Here is a 15,897-nt window from a genome sequence, read left to right as displayed (position 1 = left end):
GGCACTAACAAGATCCAGTGCCACAGGCGCAAGTTTTGGATAGACAGTTTCTTCTCTTGAGCTCCAGAACTGCAATGGTGGTCTCAGTCCACTCCCCGTTTGACGTCTTCAGCATACTTTGTCATTTCGGTCAACAGGGCTGTTGTTCCACTCCCATCAGATACACTGACCTCCATACGGGATGGAAGGAAGCGGTATTTCTGAGGACAGTATGAGCCGAGTGTGCGCAGCTTGCTGGCAATGGCAATCATCCTGAGAAGCTGCAGCTGAGTTATACTGAGCTGGCCAGGTTCACACAAAAGACTCTGCTGCCCTCCTCAGAGGCTCCATCTCCGGTGTTTGAAGAACTACTGAAACACTCGGGTCCAACAGGCAGGCTGCTGCCGGTGTCGCATCAAAGTGTGTGGACTCACTGGACTGGGGGCTAAGAATGACAGCAAATGTTTCTCTTGAGGACTTCAGCAGTACTTGAGCTAATTGCTTGCAATAAGTAGTGGTCAGCAGGTGTGCCTCAAGATTTAGCAGGCATGGGCACTGCATGTGACAGTGACTGGCTGTCACTCTGCAGCTGGTCTGTGTGAATGGCAAACGGCTCAAGCACCTTCACCAGGTTCTCCATTCTTGCCCAGTCACTTGTAAGAAGTGTGTCCATCTCTAAGTCCTCAAGCACTTGATTGAGTTCAACTCTGACCTCCAGCAGTCTCCTCAGCATGTTAAAGGTGCTGTTTCAGCGTGTGCTGCAGTCTCTGATCAGAGTTTTGCCACACATTCTGACCATTGCTTCATTCGCTTTTGATGATTTCCCTGACAGCATTGACCAGCGTCCTTGCTCTACTTATGAGGGATTCAGCATTTGGATGCTTCATGCCATCCTTCAGTGTGAGCTGCAGGGTGTGTGCCAGGCAAGGCATTCTCTGGAACTTGTTGTTCTCTGCATCATCTGGCAGGTCAAGCTCTTAGCAAAGCAAAGAAAGAACAGAGCAAGACAAACAATAAGATCATTTATAATAATCAAATTATGTGTCATCACATATCATACTCACCAAGGTCTCCTGTTTCACTCTTCCTCATCCTCCTCGTCTGACACTTCCAGCTCAGCCTCTGATTCGATCAACAATACATCCAGCCATCTTCTCCACCTGGCTGAGCCTGTGAACCGTCTGTGGACTCCTCTGATTGTTCTCGACGTCTCTCCCCAAGCAGCCACACAGCTTTAACGATGTTGGAACCATTATCCGTCACAATGATCAGCGCCTTGTCTTCTCCTATTCCCCATGCATCTAATGTCTCGTCAATGCAGCGAGCAATGGACTCTCCAGTGTGTGGGTGCTCCATTCGGTGTAAGTTAAGCAGAGCATGGTAAACCTGGCGTCCAGGTGGATGATAAAAACAAGCTGAGATGCCCATGAAGCGGCTGTTAAGCCTCGTTTGCTCCAACCATCTACACAGAGGGTCAACTTCCTTGCCTCTGCAATTATCTCTTTTAATTTCTGTTTTGCCTTTTCCATCTTGGCACCAATGAGGTTATTAATTCTTGCAGCTCCAGGTGTTTGAATTTTGGCTCAAGTGAAATGGTGAACCTTTTGAAGGCAGTGTCAATAAACATGTTCACCAATACGTCCTCACGCTTGTGATGTTCCTGTGAGTTCACGAGCCAACAGTTACTCTGTGGCCGATTAAAGCAATCCATTATGGTTCTGTTCGTCTTCGTGCTAACTCGCGAGGTAGTGGCATTTGTTTGTTCTTCTGCGGTGCTCAGAGCAGCTGTACTTTCAAGGTACTCCCTGTATGCCTCTTATGGACGCTTTTCAGGTGGACTTTCAGGTTAGTTGGGTTTTTTCCTTGAGAAAGGCTCCGCATATTTTGTCGCCCGTCTCAACTATTAAGCATTTGCTTCTGTCTTTCTCGCTGTCATATTGGAATGCATCCCATATCGGACTGTGTCGCTTTCTCCCAACTTTCACCTGTGTAGCCATAGCCATTGTAGCGTGCAGGTGCAGACCATTGCAGACAGATCACTGCATGTAAACTGTTTACGTCTGGCGGCGCACCATGGTGCCGTACGATGTGACTGCCAACTGTCGTAAAACTCGACGGGGAAATGAATTAAACTCATTTTTAAACCCAAAAGGCTTATGCACAACATATTCAGAAAAACGAAAACGAAGGGCATTTTGTCTATAATTTCAGTTCATTTTAGTTAGTTTTGTAAACTCACAAAACAGTTTTAGTTAGTTATCGTTTTTGTTTGCTTTTTAGTTTTATTTAGTTTCGTTAACGAAAATGTTTTTTCAATTTTAGTTTTCGTTTTTTGTTAGTTTTCGTTAACGATAATAACCTTGCCTCTCAGGATACAAACTAAATCTGCAGAAACACAAATTATTTCATTCAACTATGAATCTTCTGTAGAAATTCAGAAATTGTCCAAATTTAACTGGAAGAATAATATGATTAAATATTTAGGAATTCAAATCCCTAAAGACTTATCTCGATTGTTTGAAGAAAACTGCACGGCACTGACTTCAAATATTAAAGCTGATATACAGCGATGGTCTCTTTTACAATAAGTATGCATCATAAGATCGACATAGTAAAAATGAATTTATTACCCCGACTTCTTTATCTGTTTCAAGCATTGTCAATTCACATACCCTCCAAGCAATTCTGCGACTTGGAATAGAATGATCTCAAATTTTATATGGGGGAAAACAAAACCAAGAATAAAATTCCAAACCTTACAATTACAAAAAGAAGAAGGTGGCCTTGCCTTACCGTGCTTCGAAAATTATTATAAAGCAGCACAGATGAGGGTATTAATGGCCTGGTGTGACCCAAAATGTGATGCTAAGTGGAAAAAAATTGATCAGTCTTTTTTCGACACTCCCCTTCAGTCTTTGCTCGGGGACAAAACCCTTCTCAAACACGACTTAAATTCACATGAGCTACCATCCTGGATTTCGGTCCCAACTGAAGTCTGTAAGGCTAAAAAACAGCGACATGAGAGGAGTGCCAGATACTTACGATGGCCTGCTTATGACTCTGAATTTTTACCTTCAAAGACTGATGGAGGATTTATTCAGTGGTCACAAAGGGCATTACAGGATATTGGACTATTTCAAATACTAAAGTTCTGAAAAGTTTCTTACAGATTTCAGATACGCACAATTTAGAAAAACATGATCTGTTTAGATATTTCCAGCTATGGCATTACTTTGACCATAACATAAAACTTCTAAAGGAAGAAGAAACCGGGTTGGTAAAGCTTTTATTAGATTCTTGCAAAGGTAATGTTTCAAAGAAGCCGATATCAAAAATATATAAATGTCTTCAAACCATAAGAAATTTTTCAACTACATATATTAAAAAAGCATGGGAGAAAGAAGCTGGTGTTCAAATTTCTATCGATGACTGGTTGAATATTTGTAAGACAACCATGACTACCTCCTCTTCCGATCTTTGGAGGGAATTTACATGGAAAAATATTGTACGTTTCTTTATAACACCATATATTAAGAGTAAACATCATAAAGACCCAGATAAAGCTCATTGGTGGCGAGGATGTGGAAACTTGGTTGCCGGACACTTACACATTTTTTGGCAATGTGTTAAGATTACATCCTATTGGGCTAATGTAGTAACAGAAATTTAAAAAATAATGGGATTTGAAGTGCTATGTGATTTTATGACTGTCTATTTGGGCAATCTTCCTCAAGAACTAAGAAAGTCGGACCAATATTTACTGTCAATACTACTGGCGGGTGCAAAGAAAACCATAACACGTAAATGGTTATGTGAAGATGCTGGACGATTTTGGGAAGAAATTGTTCTTAATGGTTTTACACATGTTGAGGGATCTCGCTTTTTGATTTGATGTTTGATTTAACGGTGAAGCAACATATGTGGACTTTTTCTGCATTAATGAATGACTTCATCGCTGTGGCTGTCTGTGAGACGTGGTGTAAATATTTGCATACTGTACTGTGTACAACACAGTGCTGTACTTTTTTTTGTCTAACATTATTTTTATTTTGAAATGCACAGTCAAGCACTGCAGTGGCCCATTCTGATTTATTTATAGGCTACATTTGTGTTTAAGTTGTCATTTTTGAAGACAGTATCATTTTTTTTATACTTCATGTGAAACAGTGAGAGAGGAGTTTTGTATTTAGCAATTCAGTATCCTAGTGTGTCTTAATTTTGAAAACAAAGTTCAGATTTTGACAATAAAGTGCGCTTTTGACATAAGTGTGCAGTGCTTTGTGAATTGTGTTCAAATAAAAAAATAGTGTGCAATTCATATTGACACATTCACACATCCACACACACACACACACACACACACACACACACACACTGTGTTTTTCTATCATTGTGGGGACATACCATTGACTCCCATTCATATCTAACCCCTAACCCTTACCCTAACCTTAACCCAGCCAAAACAATGCCTAACCCTAAAGAAACGTTTTTGCACTTTTACTTTTTTCAGCAACAACAACATGGCCAAGAAAACACTGTTTAAACTTGTGTGGACCGAAACAATGTCCTACAGTTGTGGGGACATTTGGTCCCCACAAGTATAGCCAGCACCTGACCACACACACACACACACACACACACACACACACACACACACACACACACACACACACACACACACACACACACACACACACAGCAGTGGTGACAGAGCTGCAATGCAAGAATCTGTCCACAGCTGACAAAGTAAAGCAGAAAACTATGCGTCTCAGTGGGCGTAAGGTGTTGGGCCACCACCTCACAGCCATGTCCCTGAACTGTATTCCCTCATTTGGTGCTCTGTTGTGTTCAACTGGGTAGAAAGATGTTCAATAGGTGACATGTCCGGCGAGTATGCTGGCCATGCAAGAACTAGGACGTTTTCAGCTTCCAAGAACTGTGTACAGATCCATGCAACATGCAGCCGTGCATTATCCTGCTGCAACATGAGGTGATGTTCTTGGATGTATGGCACAATAATGGGCCTCAGGATCTCGTCACGGTATGTCTGTGCATTCAAAATGCCATCAATAAAATGCACCTGTGTTCTTCGTCCATAACAGATGCCTGCCCATACCATAACCCCACCACCACCATGGGCCACTCCATCCACAACGTTGACATCAGAAAACTGCTCACCCACACGATGCCACACACGCTGTCTGTCATCTGCCCTGAACAGTGTAAACCGGGATTCATCCGTGAAGAAATCCTTTGGTTATGCAAACCGATTGTTTCAGCAGCTGTTCGAGTGGCTGGTCTCAGACGATCTTGGAGGTGAACATGCTGGATGTGGAGGTCCTGGGCTGGTCTGGTTACACGTGGTCTGTGGTTATGAGGCTGGTTGGATGTACTGCCAAATTCTCTGAAATGCCTTTGGAGATGGCTTATAGTTGAGAAATGAACATTCAATGCACGAGCAACAGCTCTGGTTGACATTCCTGCTTTCAGCCTGCCAATTGCAGGCCCCCTCAAATCTTGCCACATCTGTGGCATTGTGCTGTGTGATAAAACTGCACATTTCAGAGTGGCCTTTTATTGTGGGCAGTCAAAGGCACACCTGTGCACTAATCATGGTGTCTAATCAGCCTCTTGATGTGGCACACCTGTGAGGTGGGATGGATTATCTCAGCAAAGGAGAAGTGCTCACTATCACAGATTTAGACAGATTTGTGAACAATATTTGAGAGAAATAGTGATATTGTGTATGTGGAAAAAGTTTTAGATCTGAGTTCATCTCATAAAAAATGGGAGCAAAAACAAAAGTGTTGAGTTTATATTTTTGTTGAATGAATACACACACACACACACACACACACACACACACACACACACACACACATATACAATTTTAAATCAGAAGGAAGACTTCAAGATATTCTATATTCATTACATGTAAAGTGAAATATGTCAAGCCTTTTTGTTTACATCTATATTATTTAAAATATAGAATATCTTTCTTGAGTGTGCGTAAACTACTTTTCAAGCAGAATAAATTCCGTGTGTCTCTCAGTCTAGTTGGGTACATCAGCCACTACAATAATGACTTAAAAGTTGTCCAAAAGATAAACATCAACACTCTCTACAAGGAGCCACAGAAGATCACTGGCTGTTGGCAGACTGCTGTCTCGAAGCATATTAATAGATAGTTGACCGTAAGGGAAAAGTATGGTAGGAATAGATGTACAAGCAACAGGGATGATTGCAGCCTTGATGGGATTGTCAAGAAAAGTTGCTTCAAGAACTTGGAGGTGTCAGTGCATCAAGAACCACCAAGCAAAGACATCTGCAGTAAAGAAGCTACAACTGTCACATTCCTAAAATCTAGACACTCCTGAACCAGAGGCAATGTCAGAAATGTCTTACTTACAGTGGTCCAAAGTCTTCTTCTCAGATGAAAGTAAATTTACATTGCTGTCAAACTTTATTGAAATGTTAATTTCCTTTTCCTGCAGGACATAGCATCTGCCCATAGAGCCGAAACTACTGACCTGAACCCTTGAGAACCCCATATGAGGTATTATCAAGAGAATGATGACAAACACCTGACCTTAAACTACAGAAGAGCTCAAGGCCTCTATTACAGCAACCTTCAAAAACATCTCAGCAGTTTCACAGTCTGATCAGCTCCACGCCACAACACACTGATGCAGCAACTCAAGGAATCCAGATCAAGTACTGAGTGTACAAATGAACATACTTTTCAGAAGTTGGACATTACTGTATTGAAAATCTTTTTGTTGTTGTTGTTGTTGATTTTAGGAAATATTTTACAACTTATATTCAAGATTTTTATTAACTATAAGCCATAATCATAAAAAACGGCTTGAAAATGTTCACATTACATGTATTGATTACAGAATGTATAGATGTGTACCTGTTACAATTAAAATGCAAAAAAGAAAATGCTGCAGGACATTCGGATGATGTGAGGTGCGTCTATACATACTAATGAAAGTGCAGTAGCCTCATTTACAGCATTAGAAGCTTCTTCAACGCGCAGCGCTGCAGGCTAGGGACTCTCACTGTGTTAGTGAGAAATCGAACGCAGAACGCAGTGATGTGACACTTAGAAACCTCAAGCTATTCCAACCTGGTCGTTAGCGACTCTGTTAAGGTTCTTCTGAGCCCCTCACGTCTATCGGCCGGTGTTCAGCTCCGTCTTCTTCAGTGTCACACGATCAGAAACCCACATCCAGGTGGTGAAAGCGGCTCTCAAACTCCGTGTCACGCTGAACTCGCAAATGAAGCCCTCAGCAGCAGCATCTGCTCCAAACTGTGTGTCTGTGCGCAGGTTACGCACGTAACACAGCAGGTGACTGCAGGGTGATTTCAATCTTTACACGTGTCATTGTGATCGCAAACAGTACTGACCTACATGATTCCATCCAAGCAAACAGCAGGGCTGCAGCGCAGATTCCATTTCTACAATGGAATCATTTGATGGAGACCAGGATGGGTCAGAGCCACCACATCTGTCCATACAGTTTCATTTTCAGCAAATATTCTCCCTCTAGATTTCCCCCCCAGCGGATAGAGCGGATCATTACAGAGTTTTCCATGTTGCTGCTTATTTGCAGTAGTATTATTATCATATGTAATAGACTGAACTAAGTCCTAAATAAAAATACGGCAACAGACAGTCAGCCTTTGAAAACGCAACTGAATAAACGCAGTCTATAAGTGACTGTTAATTGTGGGGTTAATTAATGCAAATATATGTCTGTTTTCACTTATGGCAGGAATGTCAGTGGGTCCTAAACCTTCAATCCGATGCAGCTGCTAATAATGAAATGTCACCGCATTTAATTGGGATGTTGTAATGTCCTTTGATACTTCACTGAGCTTCAGGTAAATATTTCTCTTCAAATTCATCTAACATCTCGTTTGATCCTAATTACCAAAAGGTACACGACATATAGAAATGAAATTTGAATTTTCTGGGTATTTAGGCAGTTACATTTTAGACATCTGACTCTGAAATATCACCATCACAACAGAGGGAAATTGAATTCAGTTTTAGGTTTTAGCATTTAAAACTAAAACTTAGAAAATTCCGCTGCAACTTGTAAAAGGAACGGTCTTCGCTACTCTGATCAGTCCACGTCCACAGACACCATGTAAAGGACAGGGCGCACACATCTCATGCTTGGTTCAGAGTTTGTCGCACCAGAAGCGGTAGCAGTTGGATTCAAAGTGCTGATGTAGACACATGGAGCTTTTTGGGTCATTTTCGAATTAGTAGACTGCATATCTCTTTATGCTGCAGGATCCAGCAGCGCCAATGAATGCCACCTATGTACAGCATCACGGTGGACAGGTGGATTGTGTTCACCCCTCGGTGTAATGTGCATTCAGATGTGCAGAGGCTCGGTTTAGGCCTACCATGTAGCCTGTCAGTGTTTCACTAGGCTGTGTGTGTTCATCATGATCCCTTAGTTCTCATTGGCTGCTAAAACTTGTTGGAGCTTTCCCCTCTCGAATAAGAGAAAGCTCCAACCTATCAGTGCTCAAGACCCGTCCCCCTTTCTGGAGCCCGCCTGGTCCGCACTGGTCCTGGAGACAGTCATACTTTTCCAGCCTTCACACCGGTTAATAAGCCCCTGTCAGAGATACATCAATTCTGTACCGTGAACACATCAGCAGTGTGAGGGTTAGTCCCAGCATCTCTCCAGCTCTTTCCTCTCCTCCGCCACTCAGCGGACCTGCCACGCGTTTTCAGTGTGACCAACAACAAGTCAGCACTTGATCTGGACATCTAAAAGCTGACTGTATTTTTTGATTTTCGCTTCTTTCTTTTTTTAAAAAAAATTATATATATTTTTGGCTTTTAATGGTACAATGTCGTCATTGCCAGGAACTGTTCCGCGTATGATGCGCCCGACCCCCGGACAAAACTATTCCCGCTCCGGATTCCCTCTGGAAGGTAGGCAGCAGCTGCAGCAGCCTGCTCGGCCTCAGACGAGGCCGAAAACTTTAAAGCTCAGTGTGAAACTTAAAAAATGTCATGCTAAACACGAAGGACCGAGACACATTTAGCAACTTTTTATTTTGCTAAATTAATTTGAAGTTTGTAGAAATAGAAATAGAAGACTCTAAAATTAGCTTCTCCTCATAAATATTAGGCAGAGGTGCATTAAATAATCCAGAGACAATTTTTCCTATAAGTTTAAAACCTTCACGGTGTCAATAACTGAAATAAATTCGTCAAGTGTCCTCAGCCTGGATGTTCAGATTAAATGTAAAAGCGGGAGATTACTTCCATATTTGGACATCGTGATGGTGAATAATGTAGACGGACAGAAGGGGCCATTCACTTATCTGCAGTGTCTGATGGAGCTGTGGAGTGTTAATCATGTTTTCTACAACTGAGTCGGAGGGAATAATTGATGGAATTCCAGGCCCAGTAGCTCTGTTCGTTCCGGACTGCTCTCCTCCAGCTGTGGCATCCCAGTGAATGTCTGTCTGAGCTGAGCTTGTGTCTCCACAGTGTCCACTCCTCTGGGCCAGGGACGGGTCAACCAGCTCGGGGGCGTCTTCATCAACGGCCGGCCGCTGCCCAACCACATCCGACACAAGATCGTGGAGATGGCCCATCACGGGATCCGGCCCTGTGTCATCTCCAGGCAGCTGCGGGTCTCCCACGGCTGCGTGTCAAAGATCCTGTGTCGCTACCAGGAGACGGGCTCCATCCGACCCGGAGCGATAGGCGGCAGCAAGCCCAGGGTGAGGATCCAAGGAATCAGATCAATACATTGTGACGAGACTCTGTTAGCCTAAAATATCTTGTAGGAGAAAGTTGAATGAACCACGCAGAGGCCCGTGTGTCTTTCTGTCCCTCTGCAGCAGGTAGCGACGCCCGACGTGGAGAAGAGGGTAGAGGAGTACAAGCGGGACAACCCTGGTATGTTCAGCTGGGAGATCCGGGATAAGCTGCTGAAAGACGGCGTTTGTGACAGAAGCACAGTCCCTTCAGGTGAGGCCTCCTCTGGTAAGCCGAATTTAATTCAAGCTCTCTGCAATTTATTTTTGTATTTTTTTGTATTTTTTTTAATTAAATGAACAGAAAAACTGTTGAAAGTTATTGTCAAGGTAATTTTGACAGAGAGACATGGCAGGGAAACGAATTATTATTATTATTATTATTATTATTATTATTATTATTATTATTATTTGTTATTATTGTACTGAAGTTGCCCTAATTTTCGTAGTGAGCTCGATCAGTCGTGTACTTCGAGCACGATTTGGAAAAAAGGACGACGAGGACGAATGTGATAAAAAGGATGAAGACGGAGAAAAGAAAACGAAGCACAGCATCGACGGCATCCTCGGCGACAAAGGTAGGCCAGAGGACACACAGCCAGGCCCGAGCAGTGGCAGCGTGTGGACAGCTGCTGCTTGGACTGCTGTCGAAGAGATGAATTGTCTACAAATTGGCTCTAAATGGGCGTTTTGTCGCTTTGGATTTACCTCCTTGAAGCTGTTCCCCCAGCAGACACAGGGCCGTTTAATTATTTATGCAGTGGAGCGCTGGGGTGGATCGGGCTCCCGTGGCGCTGTGTAAACGCTCCGTTGAAAGCGATGCTGGCGGAGATGTGCCAGTCCATATCAATTACAGGCGGCCTCAGTCACAGCATTGCGTTCAGGAGAGTTCATCTCTGACTGTCTTTTGAATGCACTTAGATTTCGAACTATATCATAACAGTTGAATAAATAATAGTAATAAAACAACAGCAACAACAACAACAAAACCCCCCAAAACAATTAAGAATGTCTTTCCAAATCTGAGTTGAGTTAATATTAGAGTTTAATAATTTTATAGAACTAGAAGAAAAAAAAACATCAGTAAATGTCGAATCTTTAAACAATTGATCTGCTTCTTTAAAAATCTTGTTTTGAACTTTAATAGTCATTATGGTTTAATTTAATGAAATTTGCAAAATTGAAATAATTTACTTGCTCCTTAAGGAGAGTGAGATCTGTTTCTCAATTTGAATTGTTTTTCCAGCTTCAGTCACTGAGCTGAGCTGTGAAATAACCTCCATATTATTGTTTGTCCTGGACTTTGTGACTGGATCATTTTGTAAATTCTGTAAATTAGACTCAGAACATCCCAAATTTTTCTGACCACTGCTCTACTGGAGAAATTTTGAAGAAAAAAAATTTCAAAGAGTATCAACTGTCCTCTTTTTGTCGTTTTTCAAAAGATCAGCCGAGTGTCGCTCTGTCATCCGGGAATGGCATTTAATAATTTGAAGACTTAGCCTATTACAGCTGGTAATGAAACCGGTGTCTGTTGAATAGGCGTCTGTGTTGGAGAGGGGTGTAATAGCTCGAAGGCATGGAAAGAAATATATTTATCCCCTATCAGCCCTTCTCTCACAGTTCCAGGCACATGCATTCTGTTGAAGGGCTTTAAAGCAGATTAAATTGAGCCCTTTATTTCTTTTCACTTTCATCTTTCGGTGGCTCACTTCATGGTGTGAAGCCTGTGGCATAAATTCCAGAGATTTTAAGGTTTTCTCTCCCGTTGTTTAGATTGTATTTTTTTTCCACATACATGTCATTTGTTTTTATGGGATTTTTGTGGCATTTTGTAAGTGTCTTAGGCAGAACCAGAGTGCATTTTAGGCTGAATGAAAGAGGTGTGACTGTGTGAGATACTGTCAATGAGACAAGTATACCGAAAAGCACTATTTACTGTGACTTTCCATCAGATGAGTTTTTCCTCATGATATAGTGGCATACAGTGGGGGATAGGGTGTATACTACATACAAGTTAAGCTATTTTTTTTGGTATAACCATTTAAACTAGTCACAAAATATGTCTGTATGATTTCAGGTTCAGTGCAAGATCACAAGCTCATGCTTCTCTCCTCTTCATTCTGCATTTTCTTACACTGGGGACATTCACATATAAGAAATTACTTTACATACACATATAGTCTGCACTACACACCTATATAAAAAATTACCATATGTCTTCAACAAGCAATCAGAAAAAAATACTAGTGATCACATTTTCATTGTATTCAGGTAAGATTGTTGCTAATATTTGAAAACATAGATGTCAAATGCTAAAAAGTGATCATCATATTTACGTAAATTACTGTCACCCCGTATAATAATTTCTAGAATAAGTGGCATATAATAAAATGCTTGTAAATATATTATGCTCCCACTTTTAATCACCATTTAATCAACGTGTTGATATGCTTAAGCAACCTAGGAAAAAACACCATCAATTCAGGAGTCCAGCCTGGCTGAAAGAAAAAAAGGTGGACTGTAAGAATAGAGAGAGAACTTCAAACAAATCCAGTGGAGGTGACAAGAAAGCAGCTTTATAGAGAGCACAGGCTGTGGGAAGTTGCAGCTATTAATAACAATTTTCCCCGGGCATCTGCACTTACTCCACTCCATCTTTACTTTCTCCCAGCTATTTTGCCGGATTGAAATTGAGGGAGACCCAAATGTTGGCTGGAGATAACACAATCATCACAGCCTTGTCCTGGGCCGTGCATCAGTGTATTAAACTGGGATTAACCTCCCCTGTCTCTCTCACTGCCTTGCACCAAAAAATTCACAATTTTGAGGTATATATTAAAAAACCAAGGGGACTGGAAGTCAATGTGTAACACCGAGGACACATATTAACAGAAATGTATCAAAAGTAATAATGATAACAATCTTAATCATCCTGATAGTCAGTGTGTTGAACTGTACTCATTTCCTATGATGACAAAACATTGTTTCAGTTTTGTTTTTGTTTTTTTTAACAATCTAAGCATTGGCTACTTTTTTCTCTTTGAAATGACTAAGCAAAATGAGCAGTTTGAAGTCATCACACAGAAAACTGCAGATTGGTGTTTGTCTCAACTTGACAGTAATTATGACCTAACAAATTATTGAAATAAATACGATTAACCTATTTTTAAAAAAAGTATGTGCAGTATTTATTTGTAGAAGATTTCTAAACTGCAATAAAAACAGCCATCAAGCTGCAATTCCTAAATTTTAAGAGGAGCTTACAGATGTATTTTACTTATACCACAGCATTATCAAATTCATTTGGAAACTGTTGAGAAACACTGCATGTGGGATAAAAATTCTTAATCTATATGATTAAATATGTTTTGTAATTTTATCTTGCAATATTTTTAACAACTGTTTAACAAAGGTGACTAATCTGGTACTAATAATTAGCTACTAAAGGTACCTTTGCAAATGCTTAAAAACAACAACTACAAAAAACTAAACAAAAAAACAATATAGCAATGAATTTGTCCACCACTAATTTGCAACTAGTGACATAATGACATCCAACCATCAGTCATCATCACATGTTATGAATACCATAATGGAACCCTTCCCTAAATGTACTTATCTCATAATCTACAGTATATCGATCATCTTTTATGGCAAGTGATACTTCCGGCAAAACATTCTTTGTAGTCAGGTCTTTCATTTGAATTACATCATAAAGACTGTGCCCACAAAATATTTACACTATATTATCCACTGGGATTTAGGATTTTGTCACACATAAGTCATCAAGGTGTGCTGGATATCAGCGAGTCTTGTCCTGGTGGTCTGTGATTGTGGATACAGAGATTTAGGTTAAGCCAAAGGATTTTTTTCCTTTGGGAGCATGAGCCATAAGAAATGACTTCTTAGCAGACACAGTAAAAATGTTGCTCCCCTACAAATATTGTGTAAATATATCAAGAAGGATATTTACACAGTGAGGTCCTTGCCCTGGTAAATGCTGCCAGTAGTCTAGATGTAATGAGCAGGATGAACACTGACATTGTTACCTTTCCTGTGTTGACCTGAGGCAACATTCATTCACTGTGTCTGAGAATTTAAGAGCAGAGAAAGAAAAAGTAGATGAGGAAAGAAGAAAGCTGCTGGACCAAAGTTAGGAACTTAGAGGCTTTAATCCTCTGCTGCTTTTTGCTTATCAGAAACATTTTCAGTGATGCTGCCGCAATGAGAGTTCATCATATTAGCTAGTGCCAGCACTGCTTTCAGGCTTTCCTGTCTATTAATTAAAGCCCATCTGCAGCAGGAGAGAGGATCTGCTGGCCCTCTGTGCCCCCAACACCAATTCTATGTTTCATCAGAGTGAAATAATTTTGCTCAGTCTGAGACTAATGAGGTCAAATTTTTACATATCTTAAAAAATAACAATGCTGATAGATATATCATCATACAAATTGTCATGTCTGACATCCTGTCAGTCAAATCAACAGAGACATGTTTATAATTCAGCCCAGTTTGTTTTAAAATTGTCTTCACTTTAGGCTAGCCTTCCTCCATATGAAGGTCTCTCTCTCCTTTAGCAAAATAAAGGGACTAGTATTTGCACTGGGATGTGGAGACGGGCAGGAATAGATCCCTTTGGGGAAACTGGGTCACTGTAGCAGCACAGAGGAACATGATAAAGCAAAGCAACACCAGACCAAAACATTAAGAACAACACTAGAAAATACAAATGTTTAATTTAGTATTATGCTTATTAAAATGAATTTTATCCAAATTTTAAAGGGAAAACATCAAAAACTGAATTATTGCGTAATTAATAAGGAATTCCACAAAATAGTACATAAACCAACTAATCTATAAATGTTAAAAAAAAAAAACAACGCTAAAAGTAGGATTCATTTTCCATTGCAAAGAACGCACCCATGAGCATTTCATGGAACACATGACACATTACACTTTTCCACAACTGCTTCACATTTGAAAATGTAATTAAAAAAACAGTAAGACGCATGAAAACCAGACCGTCATTTTCAGTTGCAATTAAAAGGACCATTTCATGCATACAAATATCACACATAGTATTTGGCATTGTGTTGCTTGTTTAGACACACAATAAAATATACATGTAACAATAATTTACAAGAATATTTTACAACAATGAGATGCAGCAGAATTTGGCAAAAATAATTCAAAGTTACACATAAGAAAAGCAAACTAATATCGGGCATAACATGAGATTAAATTCTTCACATGGTTCAGCAATTTGTCCATAACTAATGGTTCTCAAAGGTTGTACTAAATTATTAATTTGGACAACAGAAACACATGGATGTATGCTGGAAGATAGTTAATAGTAATGACTTATTATTAAGCTCTAAGAACGGTGATGGTGGTGATCATCATGAAGTGGAGCAATCAAATGCAGAGGAAAGTGACTTCCACCCAACAGTGAAAACATCCACTTGTTCTTTGAAACATACATCAAAAATGAATAAGCCAGTTTTCATAATCAAGTCTCATTCATCATTTTCGAATTTCCAGATACGAGTAATGGCTGTTTTGTCAATTTCTTCTGGCTAATCAAAAAGACATATTAATTCATGTGACAGCGTTGCATTAATGGGCCTTGTGTTTGACATTTTAAAGATCAGTGAGTTAAGTAGTTGATACATTGAGCCAATTAAATAATCTTTAATTGCAACTCCATATGAAGCAGTGTTGCAAAGCTTTACATCATGAACACATCACACTTCTAATGCTTTTAATTAGAACTCAGAATGAAGTTAATTGTATTTTCCTTTTTTAACATTTATCAGTGTTTTTGTCAGTCTGGCCTACTTGTTGACTTTCCTTTATTTCTTGTAGCACTTGGGACTTCACAATGGTGTCTTTGAAAAAACAAATATATATAAAGGGGAGCTGCTGAACTGGGAGAGGGCTTTGAAAAGGAGAATAGCAGCCCACTTCTTTGCCATGGAGTGTTCAGTAGTCATCCTTTAATCCTTCTTTCATTTTGCCGACAAATGCCAAGAATATTGTCTAGCGACCCAATAGGAAGCTGATCAGCCAACAAAAGAGGAATGGTGCACAAAGACCAAACAAGCAAAATGGGGT

The 15,897-nt window shown here is 40.3% G+C and overlaps 1 protein-coding gene across 1 annotated transcript in view; it reads left to right on the top strand.

The window, feature by feature from the left end:
• The first annotated feature begins 8,564 nt into the window (after positions 1–8,564).
• Positions 8,565–15,897, top strand: part of LOC110971370 (paired box protein Pax-7-like) — a 119,532-nt gene continuing 112,199 nt past the window's right edge. Inside the window, 4 exon segments of the mRNA XM_051949375.1 lie at positions 8,565–8,944; positions 9,509–9,744; positions 9,865–10,009; positions 10,230–10,358. Of these exon segments, the coding sequence (XP_051805335.1) occupies positions 8,860–8,944; positions 9,509–9,744; positions 9,865–10,009; positions 10,230–10,358 (595 nt within the window). The 5' untranslated portion in view covers positions 8,565–8,859.

The sequence above is a fragment of the Acanthochromis polyacanthus genome, chromosome 6 (genome assembly GCF_021347895.1).
Source record: "Acanthochromis polyacanthus isolate Apoly-LR-REF ecotype Palm Island chromosome 6, KAUST_Apoly_ChrSc, whole genome shotgun sequence".
NCBI lineage: Eukaryota > Metazoa > Chordata > Actinopteri > Pomacentridae > Acanthochromis > Acanthochromis polyacanthus.
The sequence above is the reverse complement of the archived record's forward strand: the minus strand, read 5'-3'. Positions and strand labels throughout refer to the sequence as shown.